At 40.5% G+C, this 20,475-nt stretch overlaps 1 protein-coding gene across 1 annotated transcript in view; it reads left to right on the top strand.

Annotated features, from left to right (window-relative positions):
* ints9 (integrator complex subunit 9) overlaps positions 1-20,475 on the top strand; it is a 39,418-nt gene that overhangs the window by 8,094 nt on the left and 10,849 nt on the right. Inside the window, exons 4-13 of the mRNA XM_078405891.1 lie at positions 4,241-4,303; positions 4,905-5,044; positions 6,870-6,956; positions 8,016-8,136; positions 9,333-9,467; positions 12,143-12,254; positions 14,920-15,100; positions 16,472-16,532; positions 18,021-18,192; positions 20,337-20,461. Of these exons, the coding sequence (XP_078262017.1) occupies positions 4,241-4,303; positions 4,905-5,044; positions 6,870-6,956; positions 8,016-8,136; positions 9,333-9,467; positions 12,143-12,254; positions 14,920-15,100; positions 16,472-16,532; positions 18,021-18,192; positions 20,337-20,461 (1,197 nt within the window). The remainder of the gene's footprint in view (positions 1-4,240; positions 4,304-4,904; positions 5,045-6,869; positions 6,957-8,015; positions 8,137-9,332; positions 9,468-12,142; positions 12,255-14,919; positions 15,101-16,471; positions 16,533-18,020; positions 18,193-20,336; positions 20,462-20,475) is intronic.

Here is a 20,475-nt window from a genome sequence, read left to right as displayed (position 1 = left end):
TCAGGAATCACACTGAAACCTATAACAGTTTGACCAGGCATATAGGCAACTAACTAAGCCACTGCTTTTGGTGATTACTAAACATTATTCTTTCTTAAGAAGGATAAGCAACTTTTGATATATTTCTAACATTTTTAATCTCTCGTGTCTCCAATGATGTGTTTCACTTCCATTGTGCTGAAAATGTACATCATACCGTCTTGTCATCATCAGCAGTCACTCGAAGCGAGTATGACTGACCTCATGTAAGGACGCCTGTGTGTGACTTTGTTTAACGTGGGGAGACTGGTGCACAGACAGCCACCTTGACAGATCTGAGTCAAGATCCAGTGGCATGGAATCCAAGATAACCGGAGACCCTTTTCTGCTGCAGCCTTCATCCGCCTTCCCAGCCATTGTAACACTCTACTAAAGTCAGCCATCATCCTCCGCCTGTTCCAACTTTGAGGTCTTGGTTGGATTGCTCTTTGTCAGGAACCTCCCCCTCGACCTTACCGCCATGGGTGACCCTACCAGCAGCATAGCTCCAGATGGCATTGCTGTCATGATCTCAGGACCACAACAATCTTCTCCACCACAACAAGGTGACAATCCACGGAGAAGTACCATCTTGATATAGGGACAGTAGAACATATATCACATCAAAATAAAAACCACCTTCTTATTCTTTCTGCCACCTTCCATTTAGTTGCTAAGCAGCACCTTGTCAAATGCAGTTAAACACTGGCAATAAAGGATGACATTGCCAGTGAACCCTGCATCCCAGATATGAATAAAAACTGAGTGCTGAAATGTATGTGTTGTCACCTAGAGCGAAGGCCTTGAAACTTTTCTTCACTCATCGCACACCTCAAACAAATAATTAACCGCTGCAACACGTAATGAGTTCTCGTTCTGTGTTCTCGATAAAAGATAGTGACTTTTTTTTCTCATCGTGTGATATACTTGGAAAACCACCCTGAGAGCCACATATAAAAATTAGAATTGTACATTTCAGAAATGTTTTACATTCGCTGTGCAAAACCTTTGATTTTGAACACATTTGACATACGATATTTAGTTCTGGACGTAAAAAGCATGCCTTTGTCATGGAAGGTGTGTTGTTCAGATGCAGAAACAGGTTAATAGAATTTCTGGAATGTAGAAAGGTGAGAATTTATTTTATTTGGATTTTTAGGATTTTGAAAGAAATTGATAAGATGAATGGAAGGAATTTTTCAGCTGGTGATTTCTATATACTAAAACCCTCGTTTGTTTGTTTGTTTGTTGCTGTACGACAGCCAAAGCGGTACACGATAGCACAACAATTTTAGGCCCACCTTACTCACCGTCGTCCCTTTGGTGCTAATGGAAGAAGTTTCATTCAAAGCGGTGTTATATTTTTTAAGTGATTTACATTTTAAAGTTTAAATCTATCTCCTAGGGAGGGATGGGTGGAGGAAGGAGGATAAGGGGGGTTGAGGGGGATGGAGTGGGGGGGGAAGGGGGGAGGTGGAGGGAGGGAGGAGGGGGGGGGGGGAGGGTGCTGCACCAATGCAGGAGAGGTTTGGGCCCAATGGGTCCACTTGGTCTAGTATAACCTTAAAGTTAAAATCAAACATTAAGTTGATAGAAACATAGACATAGAAACATAGAAAATAGGTGCAGGAGTAGGCCATTCGGCCCTTCGAGCCTGCACCGCCATTCAATATGATCATGGCTGATCATCCAGCTCAGTAGCCTGTACCCGCCTTCTCTCATACCCCCTGATCCCTTTAGCAAAAAGGGCCACATCTAACTCCCTCTTAAATATAGCCAATGAACTGGCCTCAACTACCTTCTGTGGCAGAGAATTCCACAGACTCACCACTCTCTGTGTGAAGAAATGTTTTCTCATCTCGGTCCTAAAAGACTTCCCCCTTATCCTTAAGCTGTGACCCCTGGTTCTGGACTCCCCCAACATCGGGAACAATCTTCCCGCATCTAGCCTCTCCAACCCCTTAAGAATTTTATATGTTTCTATAAGATCCCCCCTCAGTCTTCTAAATTCCAGCGAGTACAAGCCCAGTCTATCCAGTCTTTCCTCATATGAAAGTCCCGCCATCCCAGGGATCAATCTGGTGAACTTTCTCTGTACTCCCTCTAAGGCAAGAACGTCTTTCCTCAGGTTAGGAGACCAAAACTGCACACAATACTCCAGGTGCGGTCTCACCAAGGCCCTGTACAACTGCAGCAGAACCTCCCTGCTCCTAAACTCAAATCCTCTTGCTATGAATGCCAACAATACTATTCGCTTTCTTCACTGCCTGCTGCACCTGCATGCTTGCTTTCAATGACTGGTGCATCATGACACCCAGGTCACGTTGCATCTCCCCTTCTCCCAATCGGTCACCATTCAGGTAATACTCTTTCCTGTTCTTGAGAAAAACTTCACATTAAAGTTGGTAGAAAGGGGAGGTGAAACAGTCATCAACAAAGCACCAGGTTTTGGCTTAATTAATAATTGAATTCACTTAATGAATAGATTTTCTTTTGGTATATGTGTACAAAGAGATATGAAGCTTTGCGGGGCAAATGGTCTTGAATGCATTAAATAGTAGAGCAGACTAGAGGAATTAAAGATCTAATCCTTTCTCATGATCTGATAACATTCAGTTCAAAATCAGCTGTTCCAGTTCAAGGTTTCAAGGTCAGTTTATTGTCACATGTACCAGTTAAGGTACAGTGAAATTTGAGTTACCATACAGCTTTACTAAGTAAAAAGCAGCAAGACACACAGCCGCATAAAAGTTAACATAAACATCCACCACAGTGGATTCCACATTCCTCACTGTGATGGAAGGCAATAAAGTTCAATCTTCCTCTTTGTTCTCCCACGGTCGGGGCAGTCAAACCATCCACGAATAACAAGATAAAATGTGCGACTGGCATATTTACTCAGAAACTTCAATACATAAAGAGGCCAGTTTAGTGTACCTCCACTTGCTGTATGCAGGAGCCAACAAATGTCAAAATAATTAATGAAACATTCATTGCTTACTAATATCCCATTGCCACCTCGTATGGTTATCTTAAAGTGGCATCTGTGATTTCTTCCTTTGCTTTGTCAACATGTCAAAATGCAATGACACCACAGGATAAATTCACCCCCAATATGTTTGTTGCCAATGTGTCACAACACTTTACTGCCTCTAAGAAGTCCTCTTAAAAAGCCATTTATTTCATGATAATCATAGAGTAGTAACTTAGAAATATATTTGAGTCATCAACAGTCTCGGCAACAGTCTGTCTGTCCTTTCTTCTTTTTTTGTTATTTTTAGTACGTGTTAAAAGTATGTTTGAGTGTTCCTTGGTTTGTTTTATGTGGACGATCAAAACCCCGGCAGTCGACAATCGAAGCTCCTGCGTCGGGGCAGTTGAAACACTCCCTGCGGCATGGAGCTCCCGAATTGGCCTCTTCTTACCAGAGACCGCGGGTTTCACGATGTTAAAGTCCACAGGCTCCGCGGTTGAAGCTTTGATCCCCAGCAAAGGGATCGCAAGCTCCACGATGTTAAAGTCCCGCAGACTCCCACGGCTTGAAGTACCGGGTCGGTCTCCAGGAAAGGCCGCCAACTCCACGATGTTAGGCCGCAATGGGGACAGAGGTATGATATGGAAAAAAATCGCATCTCCGTCGAGTTAAGGGATTGAAAAACGTTTCTCCCAATCCCATATCCTCCACATAAAACAAACCAAGGAACACTCAAACATACTTTTAACACATACTAAAAATAACAAAAAAAGAAGAAAGGACAGACAGACTGTTGCCGAGACTGTTGATGACTCAAAGACATTTCTAAGTTACTACACTATGATTATCATGAAATAAATGGCTTTTTAAGAGGACTTCTTAGAGACAGTAAAGTGTTGTGACACATTGGCAGCAAACATATTGGGGGTGAATTTATCCTGTGGTGTCATTGCATTTTGACATGTTGACAAAGCAAAGGAAGAAATCACAGATGCCACTTTAAGATAACCATATGAGGTGGCAATGGGATATTAGTAAGCAATGAATGTTTCATTAATTATTTTGACATTTGTTGGCTCTTGCATACAGCAAGTGGAGGTACACTAAACTGGCCTCTTTATGTATTGAAGTTTCTGAGTAAATATGCCAGTCGCACGTTTTATCTTGTTATTCAGAAACATTTAGACATTGACTTGTAATATCATGCATATAAATGTAATTCCCACTAAACTACACTTTCTTTTACAGGAGCTGAAAGATTGTGCTGGGCGGGTGTTTGTTGACTCAGTACCAGAATTCTGTCTCCCTGAGGTAAAGGAATGACTGATTGGTAACTTTACACAAGAGCGGACATTGCAACTGATATCAAGTCAAGTCAAGTCAAGTCAATTTTATTTGTATAGCACATTTAAAAACAACCCACGTTGACCAAAGTGCTCAGTTGTAAAGCGTTACATTTTTATTCATACTGGTAGCTCCAGTAGAAAACGGTGGAGTTAATTCATAGTAGCGCATCCAGCAGTAAAGTTGTGGAATTGCATTGAAACCTATTAGCCACCAGTAACAATTTCGGTGTTCAGGAATTGTTTGCCTAACATAGTTCCATTACATGAAGCAGCTGCATTGTGATGTTCAGCTTGTCTGGCATTGAGTCTGGTGAAAATTACTGAAGTTGCATTGAAAAGCACAGGTCTCATCTTTCCTGCTCATCATGTCCAAACAAACCTGTAGCCAGGCCCTATTGGTGTATATATTTTAAGGACAAACCAGTATTTTTATCTATTGAGATATGGATAATATTCACTTGAATATGCCTTCTCTTTTAAGGGTAAATGCAAACAGTACTTGGCAGTAGAGTTCATTTTGCTTAGTAGCTACAGTCCTGTGTAATACTTCACAACCTCTATTGCAGACGGAGTTATTGGATCTGTCCACTGTAGATGTGATCCTGATATCAAATTATCACTGCATGATGGCTTTGCCCTACATCACAGAACACACTGGCTTCTCTGGGACAGTATATGCTACTGAACCCACAATGCAGATTGGAAGGTAGGTGCTTCAACTCTCTAAAGAAAACTGTTTTTCTTTGCCAGAGCCTGTCCACTCTCCCCACTCGCCTCTCCTAGGGATCAATGGTTCAATGGAACTTTATTTGTCACATGTACTGAGGTCCAGTGATATTCGTTTTTGTATACAGTTCAGTACAAATATCACTATTCATGTGCACTTAGATGTATCTTAGATGAGCATCTCAGATACAGTACAAGTGTATAGCAGTAGTAAACTGAATCAATATACAGAGTCGCCAGTCATTGCTACCATTTACAAGTCCCGGTTGTTGTAAGTGCGGGATGCTTGACCAGACCATGAAGGCCCATTGTCCTAGCAGCACCCCTCCCAACCCTTCCGAATTTGGCGGAAAGTTTCCGCTTTCTTATTTCATTTCCGCCATTCCGATTGTGCCTCACATTTTTCCACAAAACAGTCGGTAATTGCAATTTGTCAATTCGGCCGCTAGAGGTCGCTAGGGGTTTCGCGAGAAATCCCCCCACCCTGGAAGTCTCCCTGAAAATGAGGCACCTAGGCTGGGCAAGGCAGCCAATCTCTACCTCATCAGGACTTCCATGGCCGATCGGCGGGTTGAATTTGCAACCTGTGGCCGGGGCTCTGAAACTTCAGCCCAGCTGGAGCCAGCACATCTATCCCCATAGCCGACTTCCTTGGCCAGCTGGATAAACCAGCAAAGCTCTGGAACCAAGAGTGCCAGAAAATCAGTGGTGGAACTGTAATGAGTAAATATTAAATTTAAATGCAAGATTATATAACTATATTCATTAATTAAGACGGGGTTAAAATATAAAACACAGCAGAAAAGCCAATTACAACCTTTTTGGGCTGATTGTCAATGTGCGAATTTACTTCAACGAGTACTTCCATATGCTTAGTCGAGTCACCTATATCAACTCTTTCTTCATAACTTAGTCATACATTTTATGATCATTGTTCTTTTATTCAATACCAAGAGAATTTGGAATGTGTAAGGAAAAAGCAAAATAGAAAAAACAAAACAAAACAATTTTTTCTTTGTTTTGCAAAAAGTATCTCTGTTCAATAACCTTTCAGAAAAATAGCAGAACATACTCATGATAGGCCTGATATTGTACATATAGTCCAAGAACTACAGACTGTTAGAAATAAAAGTTGTTTTTCCACACATGAATGTAACGCAACGGGTATGTTGCATTTGGTGTGCATGTTTTTTTTTGCTGAAAAGTTGCCTTATGCGCTATATTATGAATTTTGATGTAAAATTCTGAATTTTGGACATCAAAATTATGAATTTGTAAAATCAAATGTTGGGAGGTCTGTAGCAGTGCTGCAGGGTCAGCCTGGCCAAGCGTGTCCGTTGGTGTCCTCCACCACTGTAGGCCGCGTCCGGTCCACATGCTTAGAGCAGCACCTGGACCAGTCGAGCCGCAAGCTATTGCAGGGATTCCAGCGGCCACTTCGGATCTGGCGTTTTACTCCACAAGCATTATTTTCCCATGTGGAAAATCAAAAAAAGTTAAAAATGCTGGATATTTGAAATAAAATAAGAAAACAAAGGAAGTACTCAACAGACGTGACAGCATCTGGAAGCAGAAATAGAAAATCAGAGTTAACATTTCTGACTGAAGACCTTTCCTTGGATCTAATGAAGTGCTTTGCCTTTTACATGAACTTTCTCAAAGGGGCTGTCCCAAAATAACCTATGCTGTGAAAAATCCTGCGAAATCCAAAGGTGACAGCTATGTAAATGTTCATACCAACATCTGGGAATGCAGTTTATAATCATTACATTTTATTGAAGTTTCTGGTATGTTCTACACCGTAGGTTACTCATGGAAGAGCTCGTAAGCTTTATGGAGCGTGTACCAAAGCCACAGTCTGCCACCCTCTGGAAGAACCAGGAAATGTTCAGGTGCAGTGAGTAGAATATTTTCTAGTTAAAACTACATAAAATTTGTTATTTTCACTTCTGTGGCGTTTCATGGATCAATCCAATAATTTTAACACATTTACAGTTGTTCTTAATTCCTATTCTTTATTCTGTGCACTGTGTTCTTTTGCTTTATAGGGGGGCTGATTTGATGTGATAGAGAAACTGCCCATATTACAATTAGAGAAACAAAGTTCAACAGATTACACTTTGCTAGGGGTCAGGGGAGAAAGGGAATTCTCCAGTTACCAATTCCATTGTGGGAGGACCAATCTCTATACCAAGACCACATCGCATTTCATTGGATATTTCATTTATATGTGGGTGATGTTTTGGGTCAAGATCGACCCAAAACGTCACCCATTCTCTGCAGAGATGCCGCCTGTCCCGCTAAGTTACTCCAGAATTGTGTGTCTGTCTTTGGTGTAAACCAGCATCGGCAGTTTCTTCCTACACATTTAATCTATTCGTTTCATTCTGAACTTTACAATGTAAAAAATAATTTCCTTTTATCTGGCTTTCTACAACTTGGATTTGATTCTTAAGTATCCACATGGTGTGCATACAAAATACATTTCAATGTGAAATGTTACTATTATAAAAAGCATTCAAAAACCATTAGCATTACATTTTTTTTCCTAACCTGAAACAGTCAAATCCCAAATCAGAGGCTTTCTGAGGATTGCTGTTTCTGGATTTCCCATTAGCCATCTGGGAAGAAGTGCTTCAGTGCACACTCGCAGAGCTAGTGCAAATTCATTGAGCTGAATGGCCTCCTCTGTAGTGAGGATTCCATGTGCACCTAAAAACCTGTTGAGTATTTGGCCTTAACAGATTGTTTCCATTTGACCCACATCAACGCATCCCTCCATTCCTATCATTTTCATGTGTATATTTAGATTCTTTTTCAATCCATCAATGCAATAAATCACAACTGTTTATTTTGGTAAGCTCCACATTCTCACCGCTCTCTGGGTAAAGGAGCTGCTCCTGAACTCCCTTTTGTTATTCCTCAATGGGCTATGCTGTTCTTCTTTCTAGGCACTTACCTGCTCCTCTAAAAGATGCTGTGGAGGTTTTGACTTGGAAACGTTGCTATACAATGTCAGAAGTTAACTTGGCCCTAAGTAAAGTTCAGCTTGTAGGGTATTCTCAGAAAATAGTAAGTACCTGTTTATCATTTAAATTAACCTTTTGGAAGAGGGAACTAAAATGACAAAAAAATGTTTCATAAAGTTGTTAGCAATTAAAAAAAAGTGGTTGAATTAGCACTGGGTGAAACCCTTCAACTTTACTCAAATGCCTTGCTTTTTGGTATTAGCTTATTATTGTCATGTGTATTGAGATGTAGTGAAAAACTTTGTTTGTATACCATCCAATCAAATCATATTATACTTGATTTATTCACAAAATACTGGAGTAACTCAGCAGGTCAGGCAGCATCTCGGGAGAGAAGGAATGGGTGACGTTTCGGGTCGAGACCCTTCGGTCTGAAGAAGGGTCTCGACCCGAAACGTCACCCATTCCTTCTCTCCCAAGATGCTGCCTGACCTGCTGAGTTACTCCAGCATTTTGTGAATAAATCGATTTGTACCAGCATCTGCAGTTATTTTCTTATACATATTATACTTGAGTTCAGTGTGAACTTCTCTGCTTCTGAACGTGAAGGAAAGTCATTGATGAAGCAGCTGAAACTGGTTGGAACGGGAATTTTAATTCAATCATTGTTTTAAAGGCATTCTGTCCTTAACTTTAATTATTTGAATTATAAATTCTGATAACCTATAAAATGCAAACTGTCAGTCTGCATTTATATCATTCAAGGTTTTTGTTTCGGTTAGTTTATTGTCACATGTGCCGAGGTACAGGGAAATGCTTTTAGTTGCGTGCTATCCAGTCAGAGAAAAGACTATACATGATGACAATCAAGCCAACCACAGTGTACTGCTTCTAGCAAAAAGGTGGATAAAGAAATTTGTAATATGAATTATGGACTATAATTAATTAAAATATAAAATGGCTACTTATTTGACATCAGGTTTATTTCTGCAGCAGATGAAATGAATTTTGACCTGGATTATTGTGCAGGGGATAACAAAATTAACTGATTTCCTGATTACTATCCAATGATATCCACTGGAACATGTATACATGTGGATTTGAAATGAGGACATCTGTGGAAGTATGGTGGTAGAATAGCTTGCCAGTGGTTACTATCCTGCCTTAGAGTGGTCAACCATGGTTTTCAGATAAAGTCTTGTATGTGTGGAGCAGTGGGTTAAGGTGGTTACTGTGGTAGCAGGGGGCTGTGAAAGAGACTTTGGTCTTTATTCTGCTTTTTTTATTGTGAACTATCAGGAACTGTTTGGTGCAGTACAGATCACTCCACTCAGCTCGGGTTACTGTCTAGGAAGCTCTAATTGGATCATCCAGTCGCACTATGAGAAAGTGGCCTATGTCTCGGGATCATCGCTACTCACTACCCATCCACAGGTAACTATTAACAATTGAAGACATGCACTCTTTCAGCCCCTGTGGTAAGATTTTCATCTATGTCTTCAAAGAGCAATGTTATATGTGAGACTTCAATGGTACGACACATCCCAAATTATTGTCCACACCTTTGCCTTCCATTTCTTGACCTCACCTTCTTTAGTAGAAGAACATCTTTCTCAACCAACATCAATTTGCATTAATGTTGCTTTGCTCGCATTCGTGAAGTGTCCCAACCCAGTTTACCATTTTGGATGAATCCCACGTTGAGGGAATTGGGAGAAAATAAAAGAAGGGCATGATGACAAAATATGCTCAAATTGCTGACACTCAGACATGGTCTTAAGATGCTCAGGTTTATAAGTTGTTAGTAACTAGATACGGTTGTTTAAATCATTATCTTAGGATTCCTTCACAGGAGGTAGTAAAGACCCACAGGTGTGCATTCTAGCCAATTAGTAAATTAATTTATACTAGGATTGGTGTTGTACTTGGAGAAATAAAAGACAGATAAAGATAGAAGCTATTAGAAACAAAGCCCATTTTATTAGAATAGGGATACACTAAAATGGCATATTTCAATGAAGAAGCGAACAAAGCCAGTTGAGAATAAATAAGGTGGAGATGCACACAAGAACTTGATCCTTTTGGCTTACAGGGCACCTCCTTGGGTCTGACTGAGATCCATTAGTCTTTAAGCTTCCATCACATGCTCAACGATTAATATTGTAGACCATGACTGAAAAGTAAGGCAAACTACTCTTCCCAATGAGGTAACAGACTGAACAATTGAGAGAGGGCACTGTTTCTTTGAATGAAATCTTAGAATATTTACATATTTCATTACCCCACCAAAATAAAAACCAATATGATATCATATTCTCTCAAATAATGTTTAAATTTAACATCTGACAATACGCCATCCATTGAGCACCTCATTAGACCGATGATCAGGACTCCTTGCATGAGCCTTTCTGCTGCAGCGGCATCTTGATTCTGTGACACGTGCTGCGGTAGAGGTTTCCTCCTGGAATCCAACAAGGCAGCATATTTGTCCTCTGATTTGTCAGCTCTTAAGCTGCATAGGAATTGTAGGCATACCTTTCAGTATGAATTAATTCAAATAATTGAACTGCTTTTTTGTGTCTTTGTTTTAATCTGTTTTTGAATGATGGCAAACAACCAATCTGAATTATAGCTTTGCTGAACACTTGCACTCTGTCGGCACGGGCCAGCTGGATCTCCCGGTTGCCAACCATTTTAATTCCCATTCTAATTCCCATGGCAACCTGTCTGTCCTCGGCCTCCGCCATAGCCTGAGTGAGGTACATGCAAAGTGGAATAACACGCCTCGTATTCTGTTTGAATAGCTGAATAGCTTGCAACCCAAGGACATTAACTTTGTATTCTCCAGTTTCAGATACGCCCTCAAAAGCAAGAATATCCTTCCTCAAATTTGGAGACCAAAACTGCACACAGTACTCCAGGTGCGGTCTCACTAGGGCCCTGTACAACTGCAGAAGGACCTCTTTGCTCCTATACTCAACTCCTCTTCTTATGAAGGCCAACATTCCATTGGCTTTCTTCACTGCCTGCTGTACCTGCATGCTTCATTTCAGTGACTGATGCACTAGGACACCCAGATCTCGTTGTACGTCCCCTTTTCCTAACTTGACACCATTCAGATAATAATCTGCCTTCCTATTCTTACCACCAAAGTGGATAACCTCACACTTATCCACATTAAACTGCATCTGCCGTGCATCCGTCCACTCACACAACCTGTCCAAGTCACCCTGCGACCTCATAGCATCTTCCTCACAGTTCACACTACCACCCAGTTTTGTATCATCTGCAAATTTGCTAATGGTACTTTTAATCCCTTCATCCAAGTCATTAATGTATATTGTAAATAGCTGTGGTCCCAGCACCGAACCTTGCGGTACCTCACTAGTCACTGCCTGCCATTCTGAAAGGGACCCATTTATCCCCACTCTTTGCTTTCTGTCTGCCAACCAATTTTCTATCCATGTCAGTACCCTACCCCCAATACCATGTGCTCTAATTTTGCCCACTAATCTCCTATGTGGGACCTTATCGAAGGCTTTCGTGGCACACCACATCCGCCGGCTCTCCCCTGTCAATGTTCCTAGTTACATCCTCAAAACTATCTCCAAAACTTCTCTCCTCCACCTAACTTATTTGCCAATCAATCCCTCTTCACCTGAATCCAGAATGCACCTATTATTCACCAGTTCTTGCCTCTCCCTGTCCCCTCACTTCTCTCTACCAACTATCTCCCTTCTACTCCATCAGTCTGAAGAAGTGTCCGGACACAAAATATCACCTGTCCATATCCCCCCACAAATATTGCCTGATCCACAGAGTTCCTTCACCTGTTTTTTTTACTCAAGATTCTAGTATCTGCATTCTCTTCTGTCTCGATGATAGCTGATGTATGAAAATGGGTCTCACTAGTTTTCATGGTCATTTTGTGAGTGTGACCTTGCATTTGGGGAAGCCTGAGATATCACTGGAAATCATATCATGGTCTAAGGGCTGGTGACTGTCGAGCTCAGCCAACCCAAGATTATGTTGGATTATAAACTTTAGATAAGTCAAAGTGCTGTATATTCAAGAAAGAAGAATTGTTTTAAAATATTTTTTCTTTGCAGCCCATGGAACAAACTTCCTTGAAAAATAGTGATGTCCTCATCCTGACTGGACTTACTCAAATCCCCACTGCAAATCCTGATGGCATGTTGGGAGAATTCTGCAGTAACTTGGGTAATTAAAAAAAATAATGTCATGATTTAACTTCCATGGTGTTGGGCTCGGAATGTTTTGTTCTGCATTTGCTCTGAAATATATTTTTAAATATTGTCAATCTTGAAACAAAATATTTCAGTTTGCATTGCCCATTCATCTTCTGAAACAAGGGTAGCGCACAAGGGTAACATAGCATGCAGTACAAACACAAACCACCCATCCTGTTTAATCTAATCCTAACAGAACTTCCTTCTATTTTGCTAATCCTCATAGCCTCAGTCAGCATCAGTTTAAGGCATTTATACTGCTCACTGCAACCATTTTATGTGATAACAAATTCCATGTTCTATCCACTCTATAAGCAAAAAGATTTCTTATTAATTCTTTGGTGAACTTATTAATAATTAACCCTTATTTTGTCATTACTTTTGGAACTTCCGGTCACCTCCTCACCTACAGTGTCTCCATAATGTTTGGGACAAAGACCCATAATTTATTTATTTGCCCCTGTACTCCACAATTTGAGATTTGGAATAGAAAAAATCACAGGTGGTTAAAGTGCATGTTGTCAGATTTTATTAAAGGCCACTTTTATACATTTTGATTTTGCCATGTAGAAATTACAGCTGTGTTTATACATAGTGCCCCCATTTCAGAGCACCATAATGTTTGGGGCACAGGGCTTCACAGGCATTTGTAATTGCTCAGGTGTGTTTAATTACCTCCTTAATGCAGGTATAAGAGAGCTCTCAGCACCTAATCTTTCCATCATCTTTGGAAACTTTTATTGCTGTTTATCAACATGAAGACCAAAGTTGTGCCAATGAAAGTTAAAGAAGCCATTATGAGACTGATAAACAAGAATAAAACTGTTAGAGACATCAGCCAAACCTTAGGCTTACCAAAATCAACTGTTTGGAACATCATTAAGAAGAAGGAGAGCACTGGTGAGCTTACTAATCGCAAAGGGACTGGCAAGCCAAGGAAGACCTCCACAGCTGATGACAGAATAATTCTCTCCATAATAAAGAAAAATCCCCAAATATCTGTCCGACAGATCAGAAATGCTCTTCAGGAGTCGGGTGTGGATTTGTCAATGACCACTGTCCGCAGAAGGTATTTATTCACAAAATGCTGGAGTAACTCAGCAGGTCAGGCAGCATCTCAGGAGAGAAGGAATGGGTGACGTTTCGGGTCGAGACCCTTCTTCAGACTGAGAAGGGTCTCGACCCGAAACGTCACCCATTCCTTCTCTCCTGAGATGCTGCCTGACCTGCTGAGTTACTCCAGCATTTTGTGAATAAATACCTTCGATTTGTACCAGCATCTGCAGTTATTTCCTTATACTAACTGTCCGCAGAAGACTTCATGAACAGAAATACAGAGGCTACACTACAAGATGTAGTTAGCTGCAAAAACTGGTTAGCTGCAAAAATAGGATGGCCAGGTTACAGTTTGCCAAGAAGTACTTAAAAGAGCAACACAGTTCTGGAAAAAAGTCTTGAGGACAGATGAGATGAAGATTAACTTATATCAGAGTGATGGCAAGATCAAAGTATGGAGGAGAGAAGGAAATGCCCAAGATCCAAAGAATACCACCTCATCTGTGAAATACGGTGGTGGGGGTGTTATGGCCTAGGCATGTATGGCTGCTGAAGGTACTGGCTCACTTATCTTCATTGATGATACAACCGTTGTTGGTAGTAGCATAATGAATTCTGAAGTGTATAGACCCATCCTATCTGCTCAAGTTCAAACAAATGCCTCAAAACATTGGCTGGCGGTTCATTCTACAGCAAGACAATGATCCCAAACATACTGCTAAAGCAACAAAGGAGTTTTTCAAAGCTAAAAAATGGTCAATTCTTGAGTGGCCAAGACCATCACCCGATCTGAACCCAATTGAGTATGCCTTTTATATGCTGAAGAGAAAACTGAAGGGTGCTAACTTCCAAAACAAACAAAAGCTAAAGATGGCTGTAATACAGGTCTGGCAGAGCATCTCCAGAGAAGACACCCAGCAACTGGTGATGTCCATGAATCGCAGACTTCAAGCAGTCATTGCATGCAAAGGATATGCAACAAAATACTAAACATGACTACTTTCATTTACATGACATTGCTGTGTCCCAAATATTATGGTGCCCTGAAATGGGGGGACTATGAATCAACACTGCTGTAATTTCTACATGGTGAAACCAAAATATATAAAAATGGCCTTAATTAAAATCTGACAATGTGCACTTTAACCACATGTGATTTTTTTTTCTATTACAAATCTCAAATTGTGGAGTACAGAGGCAAATAAATAAATGATGGGTCTTTGTCCCAAACATTATGGAAGGCACTGTATCTACCTCTGTACTCTCCAATGGCCCAACAAGCTTTCTGGATCTCTATTTTCTATTACTGACCTGAGTTCCATGGTTCTGCTACTGGCCACCATTTTAGCTGCTAAGCCCTAAGCTATGATATCCCTCCTTTATATCCTTCTCTTCCTTTAAAATGTTTTTTAAAATTTCAATTGTTTTGGTCATTTAGTCCAATATCTTTTTCAGTGGCTGAGAATCAAACATCTGGTTGATGACAACTATTAGGACCCTTAGGATGTTTGATTATGTTAGGTGTTCCATAAAAATGCTCTTTGTTAAAATGCATTTGTGTGGGTTTTTCCCACATTTAGCTGTGACCATTCGAAGTGGAGGGAACGTCCTAGTTCCGTGCTATCCTTCAGGTGTAATATACGACTTGCTGGAATGTCTGTACCAGTACATCGATTCAGCAGGACTCTCCAGTGTCCCATTCTACTTCATCTCTCCTGTAGCCAACAGCTCACTGGAGTTCTCCCAGATCTTTGCAGAGTGGTAAGTGTGCAACAGTCATTTATTCAATTCTGGTGGTTTCATTTTCTGATACATTAATTCTGATTCCCTCCCCAAAGGAGTATTTCTAGTGTTTCCTGTTTTCATTGACATAGTCGTTCAGATGTGAACTTTGTTAGCAGGACCAGCATTTATTGCCTATTCCTGACAGTATGGTGGTTAGTGCTGCTATCTCATTGTCCCAGACCCTGGTTAGATCCTGCTCTTGGGGCAGCACGGGTTTGTACGTTCTCTCTGTGGGCTGTGTAGGCTTTGTCCAGGTGCTCCATCTTCCTTTTGCATGCCAAAGGCATGGTGCTTGGTAGATTAATTGGTCAACTCAAATTAGCCCCCATGTAGCTAGGCGATAGAAAAATAAGGTGGTGTGGCATCCATGTAGCTAGGCGATAATAAGGTGGTGTGGCATCAGTTAATGGCAATACAAGAAGGAAAATACAATTGGTGCAGATGGGGACTTGGTCAGTGCAGATGTGGTGCTCTCATAGTGACTCTGAGATTGTTAGTTATTCCTTGAACTGAACAGTTAACCACACAATCGGGTCTGGGGTCACAGGTTAGAATGGTTAAGAATGCCAGATTTTCTTACCTATGAATGTGCTATCGGGAGCGATGGTGGCGACAGACCCGATAGAGGCTTTTAAGATGCTTTTGGATAGGGACATGGACGTGCAGGGAATGGAGAAGTATGGGTTATGTGCAGGCAGATCAGAGTTCGATTTGGCATCATGTTTGCCACAGACGTTCTGGGCCAAAGGGTCTGTTCCTGTGCAATACTGTTCTATGAGCCAATACGTTTGAATTTAAAACTTAGAGGAATCCACAGTATCAAATCTTTGGTCAGTCAACCTGTGGAAATGAATTTGAAAATCATCACAGGAATTTAAATTTGTGGTGAATTGCAAATTCATTTCTACCGGGTTGATTGACCAAAGATTTGATACTAGTACTTAACCACCACATAATGAACAGGACATTCAAAGTAGATATTTAATTGTCATGTGAAATAATTATTGTGGATGTTTTTTTAATAGTTTTAGTCAAGAATTTTTTGAATAGTTTTAGTCAAGAATTTTATTCCTTGTCTTGGCAAAGTAATGTCACTTACAACTTAGGCCAAAATGCGTAACATCTCATCACTTTTATTGTTTTATTGTTAGTTAAATATAAATTCTCGGTATGCCATGTTGGAAGCTGAACTTTGAACACTGAATCATGAGTTCAGCTTGTTAGATCTCGGAATGTAACTACTTTATAATATCTTCTTTGTGTAAGAGACACACCTCAGTTTGATATTTTATTTATGGCAGAATATGGACTTCTAACTGTTTCAGTTTTGCCCCCCTCCCATTTAAGGCTTTGTCACAACAAGCAGTCGAAGGTTTACCTGCCAGAGCCACCATTTCCACATGCAGAGGTAAGGACCAAGCTGAACTTGGAACAACCTTTCATATTACTTCTAATAAAAATACATTTACAAAACACAATGACTGTCATAAACACTGACATTTCTCGAGAATTATATTTTTGATGGACAAAGGAAAGTGATTCATCATTTAACCATAATTTCCAACAAATGCCCCATTTTCCTTCTCTTTCAGTGACAATGTTGTGTGTGTATTATGTAGCTATGAACAGTTTAATCTACGATAGATGTTAATTCTGAAAATTCATTTTTTAAAGTAAGGCAGTTGTTAATAAATGACAGACTACTCAAGGTTAGCTTTTATTGGAATGTAAAGGTCTGAATTATCAAAATTCTAAAACTTTGTACATACAATGTATTAAGATATGCCTCTGCTTTCTCACATCCTATCCCACTCCCCTGCCCTACCCCACCCCCCAAACCTCTCTGCCTAACACCCCAATCTTAACTAATTAATTATTGGCAGGTATAAGAAAGGTGCTATAAAGTATTTTTTTATAGCACCTTTCACAATCTCAGAAGTCTCATGACAGGCAATTAAATACTTTTGATATTTCCATCATGTGAAAAAGGTTCTAACTGTTCCTAAAGAAGGGTCTCAACCCAAAATGTCACCCATCCTTTTTCTCCAGAGATGCTATTTGACCCACTGAGTTACTCTAGCACTTTGTGACTATCTTTCTGACAGTCTGCCCTATCTATGCCTCTCAATTTTATATACTTCTCTATCAGGTCTCCCCCCAACCGCCGGTGTTTCTGAAAAAACAATCCAAGTCTGTCCAACCTCTCCCTGTAGCCATTTTTCTAGGCATCATTCTGGTAAACCCCTCTGAACCCTTTCCAAAGTCTCCACATCTTTCTCATAATGGGGTGACCAGAACTGCACGCAATGCAACAACTGCAGCCTAACCATCGTCCTATAAAGCTGTATCATGACTTCCTGAATCTTATACTCACCCCAACCAATGAAGGCAAGCTTACCATATGCCTTCTTTACCACTCTATCTGCATGTGTTGCCACTTTCATGGAGTTATAGACTTGGACCCCAAGATCCCTCTTTGCATCAGGATTATGCCTTTAATTGTACATTTTACCCTGCATTCGTCCTCCCAAAGTGCAACACTTCACGTTTGCTCAGATTAAACTCCATGCACCATTTCTCCGCCCATATCTGTAGTCGATCTATATACTTTGACCGTCTTCCTCACAGTCCCAGATCCCACCAAACTTGATATCATCTACAAACTTTCTATCAAATTGTCTGTGTCTATTTTCAAGCTTTTTATATATATGACAAACAACAGAGGTTCCAGCACAGATCCCTGCAGAACTCCACTGGTTATAGATCCCTAGCATGAAATCCACTGGTCGCATACCAGGCTGAAGTAGTGCACTGAAACAGAAAGACTAGGCAAGGTCATTCCAAGTTTGCTATTGTTTGTTTCATTTTTTTCCCCCCTCCCTTGTCTTATTTTCAGCTGATTCAAACTAATAAACTAAAGCACTACCCCAGCATCCATGGGAATTTCAGCAATGACTTCAGGCAGCCCTGCGTAGTGTTCACAGGCCATCCTTCCCTCAGGTTTGGAGATGTTGTCCACTTCCTGGAGCTGTGGGGCAAATCGAGCCTCAACACCATAATTTTCACAGGTAACTCGATGACTATTTCTCCTCCAGGATACTAGGAGAAAGTTAGTGGTGATATATTGTGTACACTTTGTATTAAGGTCGAGGAAGTGCTGCATGTCCTAAAAAGATATGAGGGTAGATAAATCTCTGGAGCCTGATCAGTTACACTCAGGGAAACTGGAAAGCTGGAGAAGAAATTACAGGAGCACTGGCTGAGATATATAAATCACCGTTAGACATAGTTAAGGTGCCGGAAGACTGAAGAGTGGCTAGTGTTATACCTCTATTTTAGAAGGCCTGCAGAAAAAAACGTAGGCTGAACATATGTGGTAAGCAAGTTACTGGAGATGATTCTGATGGATAAGATAGACATATATTCGGAAAGACGGGGTTGATTAGGGATAGTCAGTATGATTTTATGCATTGGAGAATGTGTCTCACAAATTTGTTTGAGTTTTTTGAAGAACTAACCAAGAAGGTTGACGAGGGCAGGGCGGTAGATATTAGCTTCAGTAAGGCATTTAGTAAGGTTCTACATGGTAGGCTGTTCAGGACGGTTAGATTGCTTGGGATCCAAGGAAAGCTAGCTAACTGACATTGCTATTTATTATCTATAACAATAATCTGAGTGAGAATGTATAAAGCATGATTAATAAGTTCAGTGCTTTTTTTGTACACAAAAGGGTGCCTGTACACGTATCGTTCCTTGCTTTTGGTGAAATCCTGTATACTGCTTCATCTGTTTAAGGGCCTGACTGGCTAATTTTTAAACTTTAGCAATGTTTTTGTATAAAATTCTAAACATTTGTTAATTTAGTTTTTAATTTTTTAGAGATGCCAGTACATTGTACTGGCGCATACCATCACAACAATGTTTGCAGATGACTAAAATGGGTAATACTGTAGATAGTGAAGACAATTATCAAGAATGCAGCAGGATCTTGATCAGCTGGCCAAGTGTGCTGAGGAATAGCAAAGCGTGTTTGGTTCAGATAGTTTTGAAGTATTGCATTTTGGGATGTCAAGCCAGGGTATGATCTTGACAGTGAATGGTAGGGCCCAGGGGAGGGTTGAGGAGCAAAGGGATCTAGGAATACAAGTAGACATGAAATGATGGAGTAACTCAGCGGGTCAGGCAGCATCTCAGGAGATGCTGCCTGACCCGCTGAGTTACTTCAGCATTTTGTGTCTACCTTTGATCTAAACCAGCATCTGCCGTTCTTTCCTACCTAGGAATTACAAGTACATCGTTCCCTGAAAATGACATGACATGTAGATGAAGGATGGTGAAGAAGGCTTTTGGCATGCTGGCCTTTGTCAGTCAATACTGAATATAGAAGCTGGGACATTATGTTAATACACTTGGAATGACCTTGCTATGGGCAACATATAGCACACTTGCTATAGGAAACTTGCCATTAACCTGGAAAGAGTGCAGATAGATGACAAGAAAATGTAAGATCTTGCCAGGACTCGATAGTTTGGGTGCTGAAACATTTAAAAGACAGCTGGACAAATACATGGGAGGAAAAATAGGAGGGATATGGGCCAAATGTAGACAAATGTGATTAACTCAGATGAGGCATCTTGGTCAGCATGGATGGGTTGGGCTGAAGTCCTGTTTCGTGCTGTTTGACTGTGACTCTATAACTCTTTGCCAAAGAGGAAACTAGAGCAACTGCAGGGTAGCATAATGGTGAGTGCAGATGAATGGACATAATCTGGCCTTTAGCTGTGGGTGGAGATGCATATGGATCCGATTCCCTTCCTTAAAGGACTCAATTAATCAATTTTATGTCAATTGAGTATTCATTATTGAATTATGCAATATTTAATAATTTTATATTTAACTATATTGATGTTATGCCACTGCTATGGCACTTTTTGAGCTTGCTTAACAGAATAATCAGTTCCTGTACTGTCCTATGTTCAAATTTAAAGATTAATAGTCCAGACTCTGGTTTAGCCATCTGGGCATTTGCCCATTCTGCTACAGTACACAAATGGTACCATACACAAACGTTCCATCAACAGAATATATTCTATACCATTCTATATGTAGAATTGCTAAATTTTCCAGCAATGATACCCTTCATTTGATACGAGTATGAAAACAATTTGCTTTGTACGCCATCATAATCTGATGCATTTGATTTGTGTTCTAGAACCAGATTTCTCTTACTTGGAAGCGTTGGCACCATACCAGCCACTGTCTATGAAGTGTGTGTACTGTCCAATTGATACACGATTAAACTTTATCCAAGTCTCAAAATTATTGAAGGAAGTGCAGGTAAGGCAGAAAAA

The sequence above is a fragment of the Rhinoraja longicauda genome, chromosome 9, assembly GCF_053455715.1.
Source record: "Rhinoraja longicauda isolate Sanriku21f chromosome 9, sRhiLon1.1, whole genome shotgun sequence".
Lineage (NCBI taxonomy): Eukaryota > Metazoa > Chordata > Chondrichthyes > Rajiformes > Arhynchobatidae > Rhinoraja > Rhinoraja longicauda.
Note: the sequence above shows the minus strand (reverse complement) of the source record. Positions and strands in the feature narration are given on the sequence as shown.